The 11,810-nt window shown below is 46.4% G+C and overlaps 1 protein-coding gene across 4 annotated transcripts; it reads left to right on the top strand.

The window, feature by feature from the left end:
- The first annotated feature begins 505 nt into the window (after positions 1–505).
- On the top strand, positions 506–11,490 carry LOC114431271 (phosphatidylinositol 4,5-bisphosphate 3-kinase catalytic subunit alpha isoform). Of its 4 annotated transcripts, none has more exons than XM_028398854.1 (28): positions 506–780; positions 1,948–2,069; positions 3,111–3,214; positions 3,401–3,452; positions 3,555–3,764; positions 3,922–3,989; positions 4,340–4,468; positions 4,536–4,589; positions 4,704–4,813; positions 4,894–5,035; positions 5,225–5,310; positions 5,389–5,494; positions 5,642–5,794; positions 5,881–6,012; positions 6,113–6,237; positions 6,337–6,418; positions 6,500–6,664; positions 7,025–7,128; positions 7,457–7,556; positions 7,624–7,695; positions 7,779–7,885; positions 8,302–8,423; positions 8,522–8,600; positions 8,697–8,867; positions 8,941–9,058; positions 9,509–9,660; positions 9,749–9,897; positions 10,001–11,490. In XM_028398854.1, exons 2-28 carry the CDS (start codon positions 1,985–1,987, stop codon positions 10,123–10,125), a joined length of 3,102 nt encoding a protein of 1,033 aa, XP_028254655.1. In that variant the 5' UTR covers positions 506–780; positions 1,948–1,984; the 3' UTR covers positions 10,126–11,490. The 4 variants fall into 4 exon arrangements, with proteins under 4 accessions (XP_028254655.1, XP_028254653.1, XP_028254654.1 ...); XM_028398852.1 differs by having other exon boundaries at positions 3,290–3,452; XM_028398853.1 differs by having other exon boundaries at positions 1,900–2,069; positions 3,290–3,452.
- The last annotated feature ends 320 nt before the right edge of the window (positions 11,491–11,810 follow it).

Raw genomic sequence — 11,810 nt, 5'->3', positions numbered from 1 at the left:
ATGGTAAGAGTCTGAGTGAAGGACAATTCTTCAGCATGCCAGAACATGGACCTCACAGAACCCAGACCCCATCGAGCTGCTTTAGGATGACCTGGAATGATTGCGCGGCAGGCCTTCTCATACAACATCAGTGCCCACCTCATAACTACTCTAGAGAATGAGTGAAACCCTCCCCCCAAAAGGGGGACTAACTCCATATTAAAGGTTATGTGTTTGAATATAAAGTCATGTCAAAGTCCCTGCTGGTGTATGGTCAGGTATCTCAGTGCTTTTTCCATACAGTGTGTCTAAGGAAACAACAGCAGGGGATTATGGGTAGGGCATGATCACAGACAAAAAGAATCAGAACCTTTTCTCTATAGAGCAGGATTCCTTTGGATCTGGTGAGGCTGCTGGCCCTTTAAGAGAAGAAGAGGACAGGATGAACCGACACCTAACAGCCCCCCTTCCTCCATGCTCCTCCTTTTCCTCCCCCCTCCTCCAACACATTGTTCTGTGGCTCCCGGCAAACAGCAGTTTTCCTCCTCTTGCTGCTGCTCACACTGATTCTGACAGACCGTGACAGACGGCCTGACAGACGGGTCTCCGGCAGTAACGGATTGTAGCAGGACTGTATCTGTTTGTGTGGAACAGAATGGTGGAGGGTGATGTGACGGATCCACCGGCCGATATGTGAACAAAGGCAGGACAGGACAGACAGGAGGACAGTGGGGAGGACGGGTAGGAAGTCAGACGGACAGACGTGATGACTGGAGGACCAAGCGGCTGGCACAAGCTCAGGTGGGTGACATGCCAGCAGAACAAAGAGAGCCCGGCTTTCTTTCCATCTTTAACTGATGCTCTGTCTCCTGTTGTCATGGCAACCATATCATAGTCTGAAGTCATGAGAAGGAGGAGTATACATATATTATTGATGTATTCCTCAGCTGCTGAAGGTTCAGCTCTGTAACAAACACCTTTCCTGTTTACCTGGGTGATGTCATAATTAATCAATACACATTCCACTAGCCAGGGATCATTATTATTTATGAAAGAGGAGGATGATGGATGGAGCTGCATGACAGGTAGCAGCCTCCGAGCTTGATGACCACATCAGTGTGTGAACAGGAGGCTGGCAAACAGGGAAAGGGGGGACGGACGGGTGTGCAGGTTGATGACGGGTTTCTGAACCTCGGATGAACCTACCTCCATTAGAAGAACCTCTCTGAATTAAGCTGGATAGCCCCACATCGCTTCCTGTTCCGACACAGAGGCTCAGTCTGAGACCTGGAACCGTTTTGTTTTCGCAATTGTCTTTTTGTAACTTTTGTTAGTACAGGAAGTTTACTGACCTTCATCACATCGTCATCTACTCTGTTCATCTGTGGTCCTGAATAATAACAGCAATAAGAAAGAAAATTTTAATTTATCATTAACTTATTAATTAACAGCTTGTGCAGACAATGAAAACACAGACTGGTCCTTTAAATCAGCAGGTCACCATGAAAATAACTGAAGGAAGTCAGCTTCCTCACACAGGAAACACACACACACACAGGGACAGACAAAGCAGCAGCGCGGTGACTGTGTGTGTGTGTGTGTGTGTGTGTGTCCTACTTTCTTTGTTTGACGGCTTCATTGGAGGAACACAGACAATAAGACGTGTGAGCCTGAAAACATGTGGTCAGACATGAAGGGAGTAGATCCATGTAAAGATCAGTTACATGTGCATCACATTCATCACGTGTAGATGGTGGATCACATGACCTGCAGTTTAACCCTGTTAATGACTTACAGTCAAATGTTTTATTTAGCAGATTAAATGTATTGATGTTTTATCACCACATGTTTGCATGAATGGATCCGAGTTTGTAATATTGATTATCATATTGATTAATGCATTCTTTCACCTTTATACAGTGTTGACAACCCAGCTATCATTCAAGAGATGTCGATCTGTCCCAACAGGTAGCCCGGTGCTGGCACCTTGTAATCAGAGGTTACCATGGCACCCAGGCCATCATCAGGGGAACTATGGGGACTCCATCTGATGCCCCCCCGGATCCTGGTGGACTGTTGCCTCCCCAATGGTTCTGTCCTGTCCTGTTCTCTTCAGTTCTGTTCTGTTCTCCTCTGTCCTGTCATGTCCTATTCTATTCTATTCTATTCTATTCTATTCTATTCTATTCTATTCTATTCTATTCTGTTGTGTCCTGTTCTCTTCAGTTCTGTTCTGTTCTCCTCTGTCCTGAACAGTCCTGTTCTGTTCTGTTCTGTTCTGTTCTGTCCAGTCCTGTTCTGTTCTGTTCTGTTCTGTTCTGTTCTGTTCTGTTCTGTTCTGTTCTGTTCTGTTCTGTTCTGTTCTGTCCTGTTCTGTTCAGTCCTGTTCTGTTCTGTTCTCCTCTGTCCTGTCCAGTCCTGTTCTGTTCTGTTCTGTTCTGTTCTGTCCAGTCCTGTTCTGTTCTGTTCTGTTCTGTTCTGTTCTGTTCTGTTCTGTTCTGTCCTGTCCTGTTCTGTTCAGTTCTGTTCTTTTCTGTTCTGTTCTGTCCTGTCCTGTCCTGTCCTGTCCTGTCCTGTTCTGTTCTGTTCTGTCCTGTTCTCCCCTGTCCAGTCCAGTCCTGTTCTGTTCTGTTCTGTTCTGTTCTGTTCTGTTCTGTTCTGTTCTGTCCTGTTCTCCCCTGTCCAGTCCAGTCCTGTCCTGTCCTGTTCTCTTCAGTTCTGTTCTGTTCTGTCCTGTTCTCCCCTGTCCTGTCCAGTCCTGTCCTGTCCTGTCCTGTCCTGTCCTGTCCTGTCCTGTCCTGTCCTGTCCTGTTCTTTCCTTTCCTCTTCTGTCCTGTCCAGTCCTGTCCTGTTCTGTTCTGTTCTGTTCTGTCCTGTTCTGTTCTTTCCTCCTCTGTCCTGTCCTGTCCTGTCCTGTTCTTTCCTTTCCTCTTCTGTCCTGTCCTGTTCTTTCCTTTCCTTTCCTCTTCTGTCCTGTCCTGTTCTCCCCTGTCCTGTCCAGTCCTGTCCTGTCCTGTTCTGTTCTGTTCTGTTCTGTCCTGTCCTGTTCTTTCCTTTCTTCTTCTGTCCTGTCCGTTCTGTCCGTTCTGTTCTGTAGTATTTTCTGTTCTTCTGTTTCCTCTGTGTTTCAGGGATGATGGTGAGTCTGGAATGTCTCAGGGAAACTCCTCTCATCAACATCAAGCAGCAGCTCTTCACTGAAGCCAGGAAGTACCCACTGTACCACCTGCTCCAGGTAAATCCTGTTTAGTCTTAAAGCCAGCTTCCCCAGTCACTAGCTGCAGCTTCAAAGTCTGCTTTTGACGGCCAGGAGGAGTCGTGTTACATTTTTGTGGGTGTGACTCAAGAGGCGGAGAGGGAGGAGTTTTATGATGAGACGAGGAGGCTGTGTGATCTGCGACTGTTTCACCCAATCCTGAAGGTCATTGAGCCACTGGGGAACCGGGAGGAGAAGATCCTGAACCGGGAGATAGGTGAGATGCGCCTTCTGGACCTGATGTCATCACATGATGGTCCGTGTGTTCATGAATGATCTCAGGTCTTCCAGACTCAGGTCAAGAGTGTCCCTCCTGCAGGGTTTGCCATTGGGATGCCGGTCTGTGAGTTTGAGATGATGAAGGATCCAGAAATCCAGGACTTTCGCCGCTCCATACTGAGCGTGTGCAGAGAGGCCATGGAGGAGAGAGAGGGGGGCGGAGCCCACAGCCAGGCGCTCTATGTTTACCCCCCCAACGTGGAGTCCAGTCCACAGCTCCCACAGCACATCTACAGCAAGCTGGACAAAGGTATGAAAAAGTCCTCTGTCCAGTCCTGTATCAACCCGATGCTTTCTGACTCTACCTGACTCTCTCTCTCTGTCCACTTGTCTGTCTTTGTACCTGTCTGTCTCCGTACCCATCTCTTTGTGTGCCTGTCTATACCTGTCTGTGTGTCTGTCTACAGGGCGGCTGATTGTGACCATCTGGGTGATTGTGTCTCCATCTAACTCCAAACAGAAGTACACTTTGAAGGTAAACCTGGACAAGGGTTGGTCTGTCTCAGCTCCATCCTGTGGAATGACACAGTATGAATGGGTCCAAGTTGTGGGACACAAAATAGGACTAACCCAATCATTCATTTCAACTTTCATTTCATGGGAGGGGCTCTGTCCCATGAAGTCTCGGTTCTATGTACCATAAGTCACTTCTAGTCGGTGTCCTATCAAATCTCTTTCTCTTTGAGCATCTGTCCCTTCTCTGTCCCAACTAGTCTGTGTCCCATCCAGTTTTCCAGTGGCATTAGTGACATATTGCTGTGACTGTTTATCATGCATCTCTGTGTGTGTGTCTGTGTGTGTCTGTGTGTGTCTGTGTGTGTGTAGGTGAATCATGACAGTTTACCCGAGCAGCTGATTGCAGAGTCCATCAGGAAGAAAAGCAGATCAATGCACCTTTCACCTCAGCAGCTCCGCCTCTGTGTCCAGGAGTACCAGGGCCAGTACATTCTGAAGGTACACCTGTCTGTCTCTCTGTCTGTCTGTCTTACCTGTCCATCTGACTCACATGTCTGTCTCTCAGGTGTGTGGCTGTGATGAGTACCTGCTGGAGAAGTTTCCTCTCAGTCAGTACAAGGTAACAATTCTGATTCCGATTAGATTCAGATGCCCCCTGTCTCACTGCTTTTACCTGTCTCACCCATCTGTCTGCACCCCTTTTTTGCTTGTCTCTTTCATCATCTGTTGACAGTACATCCGCTCCTGTATCACAGTGGGACGTCTTCCTCACCTGATGCTTGTGTCCAAAGACAGTCTCTATTCTCAGCTTCCTGGCTCGGGTTTTGTCACGCCTTCCTACAGGTGCAGCAGCAGCTCGTTCACATCCAAGATGTTCGGGTCCACTTTGGGCACACAGGTGACATCTGTTGTTTGTATTTCAGTCGTCGGACTCCTCAGCCGTCTCCTTGTCCGGGAGGAGGTGATGGTTCTCCTCCTCGCTCCCTGTGGGCCTTCAACACTTTGCTCAGGGTCCGATTGCTCTGTGCAACCTATGTCAACGTCAACATCAGGGACATTGACAAGGTCTGAGTCCATCTCTGCCCTGTGGACACACCATGTTTCGTCCTCTGTCTGTGTCCTTCACAGTGTTTTCTGTCTCATGCAGACAGCTTCTGCTTTTATTCTTCTTGTGGGCTGTGTTTCTTTGACCAAACCTTCAGCTGTCTGAATACTTCTCTGTGTGTCACCACGTACATGTTTGTGTGTGTGTAGATTTATGTAAGGACGGGAATCTATCATGGAGGAGAGCCACTCTGCGACAATGTCAACACACAGAGAGTTCCCTGCTCCAACCCCAGGTACTGTGCACAGACGCATGCCTGCACAAACACACACAATCACACACACTGAGCACCTTGCTGTCCCTCTGTCTGCAGGTGGAACGAGTGGCTGACCTATGACATCTACCTGGCAGATCTCCCTCGCTCAGCCAGACTTTGCTTGTCTATATGCTCTGTGAAGGGAAGGAAAGGAGCCAAAGAGGTGAGAAATACAGTCGAGGACATACACAAGGGACATGATGGCAAAGAAAAGTCCTTAGATGAAGAGAATCTGCAACACGGGGCTCAATAAGAGAATGTTGGACTGAGTCTGTCTCTGTTCCTGTGTCCCTCTCCACCTGTTCATCAGGAGCACTGTCCTCTGGCCTGGGGAAATGTGAACCTCTTTGACTATAAGGACATTCTGGTCTCTGGAAAAGTGGCTCTCAGTCTGTGGCCTGTCCCTCATGGCCTTGAGGACCTGCTCAATCCCATTGGCGTTGCTGGTTCAAATCCCAACAAGGTACTTGTCTCCCCGAAGACATGTTATTGATCTTAGTTTAGTGGTCAGTCAATGACTGACACTGACGGTGTCTTGATGGCTTGTAGGAGACGCCCTGTGTGGAGCTGGAGTTCTCTTGGTTCAACCAGACTGTTGTGTTTCCTGATGAGCAGCAGATCGAAGAACATGCCAACTGGACCATCAGCAGAGAGTTGGGCTACAACTACTGCCATGGACTGGTAACATAATCCTGATTGCTTATCATTTTGAAATGGACAGAAGCTGTCCACAGTCTGTGGTTACATGTAAACATGAGGCACTGACCTGTCTCCCCCTCAGAGCAGCCGCCTGGCCTGTGACAGCAGTGTTTCTGCAGGAGATGCAGAGCAGCTTCGGTCTCTCTGCTCCAGAGATCCTCTGTATGAGCTCTCAGAGCAGGAGAAGGACTTCCTCTGGAGACATAGGTGAGTGGCCACACAAATGAACAAACTTTTAGTGGCCTATAGTGTCACTGCATGCTTAACTGTAAGTGTTCATGTTTCGTCTCTTCTGTCCCCCTGCAGACATTACTGTGTGAACATGCCAGAGTCTCTCCCCAAGCTGCTTCTGTCTGTCAAATGGAACTCCCGAGACGAAGTGTCACAGGTACAGAAGTTGTCGTCACAGCTTGCAGATGGCTTCAGTAACGTTTCAGTGTGGCTCATCTGTCTGCTTCCTCTGTGGCAGATGTACTGTTTGTTGAAGGAGTGGCCTCTGATGGAGCCAGAGTCAGCTTTGGAGCTGTTGGACTGTAACTTCCCTGATCCTATGGTCAGAGAGTTCGCCCTGCGCTGCCTGGTACAAGGGTTGACGGATGACAAGCTATCGCAGTACCTGCTGCAGCTGGTACAGGTGTGTGAACCAGTGACGTGCGGTGAGGTTCATGGCTGGTGAGGCCCTGACTCCATTAGAATCAGATTTACAAATACATGAGGAGATTGTCCACCATTTGATCAGCAGCAGTTAATGGGTTATGTTTCAGCTTTCTTTACACACACAAACAGGTCACATGACACAAATTTCATTTAAATAAACCATTATTATGGTCTTACTGATAAATGAAGCACATGCTCCCATGTCTGTTACTTTTTGTATCAGTCTTCCATGTCAAGTGTTTTTTGAGACAAAAAGGAGAATGTCTTTTTCACTCTGTTTAATGTTTATTTGAGCACATATATTCTGTGTGTGAGACGCTGCACTGTGTCTTTACAGGTGTTGAAGTATGAAATGTACCTGGACAATCCTCTGGCCCGTTTCCTGATCAAAAAATCTTTGACCAATCAGCGAATAGGACACTTCTTTTTCTGGCATTTAAAGTGAGTGTAAATTCTATACTTAATGTGTGTGTATCTGTCATATATAGATTCAACTCTGTTGTCATTACACATGTAGCAGCACACAGCAACAGATGCAGTTTGGCATCTAACCAGAAATGCAATAAGCCCAAAGATTCAAGATTCAAAGCTATTGTCATGTGCACAGTAAGGAAACTGGTTTCCCTGTACAATGAAATTCTTACTTTGCTGCTCAGAGCCAGTATGATGCTGAGCCTTGGAATGTGCTCGTGCTGCCATCTTGTCTTCTTGGCTACCACCTCTCATAGGTCGTGTACCACCTATCGGTTCTAAAACCCTGTTTCTACAGGTCAGAGATGCACAACAAGACAGTCTCCCGGCGGTTTGGTCTTTTGCTGGAAGCTTTCTGCAGAGCCTGTGGCATGTATCTGAAGCACCTGAACAGACAGGTGAGTACCTGATGACTTGTCAGTCACACCCATTGACTGACTGAAAACTGTGTGAATGTGTGTGCAGGTGGAGGCCATGGATAAACTGGTGAACCTGACCGACACACTCAAGCAGGAGAAGAAGGATGAGACCCAGAAAGTATGAAAACAAATTTGACACAACTGATCCTGCACTGTGATTGGTTGATGGTGATGTATTGCATTGTTGTGATTGGTTGTCAGACTCAGATGAAATTCCTGGTGGAACACATGTCTCGTCCAGATTATATGGAGGCTCTGCAAGGATTTGTCTCTCCTCTCAACCCAGTTCATCAACTGGGAAACCTGCGGTGAGTAATTAACTAGATAACTAGATAAGATAAGATAAACTAAGATAAGATAAGATAAGATAAGATACCACCACAGAGTCATAAACAGTCCTCAGTACTCCAAAGGACCTGAGTCTCCTCAGGAGGTGGAGTCTGTTTTGGCCCTTCTTGTAAAGTGCAGCGTGTTTAAGTTAATTAACTTAAATGCTGGTGTGTACATACATTTTCACCTTGTACACTGCTGCTGCTGTTGCAGACATGTTTGTCTGAGTTCTCTCACTCACTCTATTTTAGACTACTGTGTTTCTTCACTTTGATTTCACTGCATGCTCTATTAAACTAAGATGAGAGAGAATTTTGATTCCTCTGTATGTTTCACACATACGGTGAAAAGGAAATAATAAACATTCATATTCCCAAAATCGTGTGTTTTTTAGACTGGAGGAGTGCAGAATCATGTCATCAGCAAAGCGCCCCCTGTGGTTGAACTGGGAAAACCCTGATATCATGTCTGAGCTGCTCTTCACCAACAATGAGATCATCTTCAAGAACGGGGATGGTAAATATGAGCGCTATCCACAGCATGAGGATCAGTTGAGAATTGTAGAGCTGTGCTGGGGGATTGTGGGTAATGTGGCATCTGCATGTGCATTGCAGACCTGCGTCAGGACATGCTGACACTGCAGATAATTAGGATCATGGAGAATATTTGGCAGAACCAGGGCCTGGACCTGCGGTAAGACCTGATGAGAACCAGTAACATCATGTCGGACTGGGGCTGAAACATTATGTCACACCTGGCTAACAGAGCATGAATGTGTGTGTGTGTCAGCATGCTGCCATATGGCTGCTTATCCATCGGAGACTGTGTGGGTCTGATCGAGGTAGTGAAGAACAGTTTCACCATCATGCAGATTCAGTGCAAAGGAGGCCTGAAGGGGGCACTGCAGTTCAACTCCAACACTCTGCACCACTGGCTCAAAGACAAGAACCGCGGAGAGGCGTCAGTACCTGTCTGTCTGTCCGTCTGTCTGTCTGTGACTCTCTGCCTGTCTCACCACTCGCCTGTCTCTCAGGTACGACCGAGCCATAGACCTGTTCACCCGGTCGTGTGCTGGCTACTGTGTTGCAACGTTCATCTTAGGAATCGGAGACCGACACAATTCCAACATTATGGTGAAAGAGAATGGACAGGTGAGCTGTTAACCCTGCCCTCCGGGCGAGTCCTCTTCCAGACCCCTCCTTACTCTTAACCTGGTTACATACTCCGCAGGTATAGGTAGAACAGATCAAGCTGGACGTGTTCAGGAGGGGGCAAGAACAAAAACAACTTTTGTTTTGGCCAGGACTTTTCATACGTCATGAGAAACATATGTGACCTGTGTGGATTCTGGCACTAGTGGAGAAGCTCTTCAGCTTTTCTTAATTCCCCAAGCCCACTCCAAAATTCTGACCAGTCACACAATAGCTGTCAGATACGATGAAGAAAAAAGTTCTGTTCAGACGTGTTGAAAACAAGCTGCAAAACCTTCCAAACCAGCGCTCCGAGAAGAAAGCGATGTCATTTTCTTCTGGGGTCGCTGAGAGAGGGATTTCATTTCTGTGTTTTCATGATGTACGTAATGACCTTTACTGTTCCTCCAGCTGTTCCACATCGACTTTGGTCACTTCCTGGATCACAAGAAGAAGAAGTTTGGGTACAAGAGGGAGCGAGTGCCTTTTGTCCTGACTCAGGACTTCCTCATTGTCATCAGTAAAGGCATCCAGGAGTCCACAAAGACGAAAGAGTTTGAGAGGTCTCCGCTGCACCCTCCTTATCTAAAGCTGCTGTCCTGTTGTTGTTCGGCTCTCTGCCTTTCTCACTCTCTGCTCACTTTCTTCCAGGTTCCAGGAGATGTGTTATAAAGCCTACTTGGCAATTCGACAGCATGCCAGCCTCTTCATCAACCTCTTCTCCCTCCTGCTGGGCTGTGGCATGCCCGAACTGCAGAGCTTTGATGACATTGCCTATCTGAGAAAGACACTGGCTCTGGGTGAGAGAGATACTCATAAAGAGCAGAGAATATCCATCTTATACTTAAATATATCTAAAGTATGAAACTATTACAAATAAAACATTCATCGTCTGTGTTGCAGAGAAGAGCCAGCAGGAGGCGTTGGAGTATTTCACTAAACAGATGAACGACGCTCATCATGGAGGCTGGAGTACCAAGATGGACTGGATCTTCCACACCATCAGACACATGCCCAACGAACACTGACACACACTGACAAACGCACACAGTATATCACGTGTGTATGTTTACTGCACTACTTTGATGATGACGATGATGATGTCTTCTAATGTTGTTAAGATGGTGGGCCAGTGGTCACAGCACAAAGGATCTCAGGGTCATAATATCAGAAGAAAATGTAAACGTGCCAAAGGCATGCTGGGATATGATAGGGTGATGATGTGGTGTGATGTTGTAAATGTCTTCCAATCTGTGCTACTGTTAGCCTGTTAGCCCTGCTAGCTGCTGAAAGAGTGAGGTTGTTAGCAAGGAATCAGACTTGATTGATTTGAAGGTTATTGAGAAGCAGCTGTGAGTTTATGAACTGTTATTTGTGGGAAGAATTTGAATCAAACCAGCTTTACTGAAACCAGCAGAGTGAACAGTAGTCACTGTGAGAGCAATAAAACCTCCAAGAAACAATCAATACTTTTATTATGACAATCAGGAATCCTGACCAAAATGAAGAAGGCAGTCCTGACCAGCTGTGGGCGGAGCCAATGGACTGACATCTGTCATTAAAATCACAGATGTTTACATGCTTGTGGTGTTCTTGATACTGTAAACATCTGTAAAGAGTAAGCATCTGCCGTATCTGTCCGTTATTCTAGAATTCTGTGATATTTCAGAGTGCTGCCGTTAGTATTTCAGAGGTTTGTTGAGTGCTGCAGTGAGATTTATGAAGTGATCTAAAGTCAGTTGAACTGATTTCTGCTGAGTCCACATATCATCCGTTTTATCAGGGATTAAAGTCCTTAAGACAATCGGAACAGCTGCCTGGTAGCTGTTAGCTGAATCAAGGCTTGATGGCCTTCGGTGCACTGCGTAGGACCAGTAGGGTAGTTAGCATTTTTAGCCTGTAGCTCAGCTGTTGCACTGGAACAATGAATTGTGGGTAGGTCTAGCTTGTGTAATGTAGCATTTGTGGCAGTTTGTCATTGGCTGCTAGTCGTCAGCAGGTGAGGCGATCTCTCCTGCATGTTGATCACTCGTTGATTTATGACATCATCAGTTGTGTTGCCATTTTGACCATAAAGTGAACAGATATGATGTATCCTCTTTCCAGGTAACCAGTATTATTGATTGTTTTCTAACCTTATTTATAGCCATTGATTATTGTATTTACCAGGCAAGGTGATGATTAATGATGAATATTCACATGTGATACTGACTCTACAAAGTCTGTGCTTACCTACGGCTGGCCCAGCCAATCAGAGGGCCCAGACACACCACCCAAGAAGAGCAGTCTGATGTGTGTTCTTAATACCACAAATACAGGTGGAAAAGCACTTATTGATCTCTAACTGTCAGTGTTGTCATGGAATATTATTTCAAAATAAAAGCTCAAACTGTGGTGTGTTCTAGTATCTTACCTGTCTGGTTTTATTTTAAAAGGTGTCTGATGTCCATGAGAGCCTCGTAGTTAGTAACAACAAACTGGACAGACAGCTGCATGCTGCCGGTCTGATGGTGGTTCCCACTCTTCATCATGTTCTTCATCATGTTCTTCAATCATGAGTTTCACATAAGTGAAGTAACCAGTTAGCTTCGGTCCGCTAACATCAGTCCATCAACGAGGGGCTGATTATCATTGAACTAAAGAAGGAAAGCTGCATGCTGTCAGCTAGTCATGAGTTAAAATACAGGATAAATCATTTTAATAAATCATTTCA

Source organism: Parambassis ranga, unplaced genomic scaffold (genome assembly GCF_900634625.1).
Source record: "Parambassis ranga unplaced genomic scaffold, fParRan2.1 scaffold_65_arrow_ctg1, whole genome shotgun sequence".
NCBI lineage: Eukaryota > Metazoa > Chordata > Actinopteri > Ambassidae > Parambassis > Parambassis ranga.
This window is presented reverse-complemented; position numbering and strand designations above follow the sequence as displayed.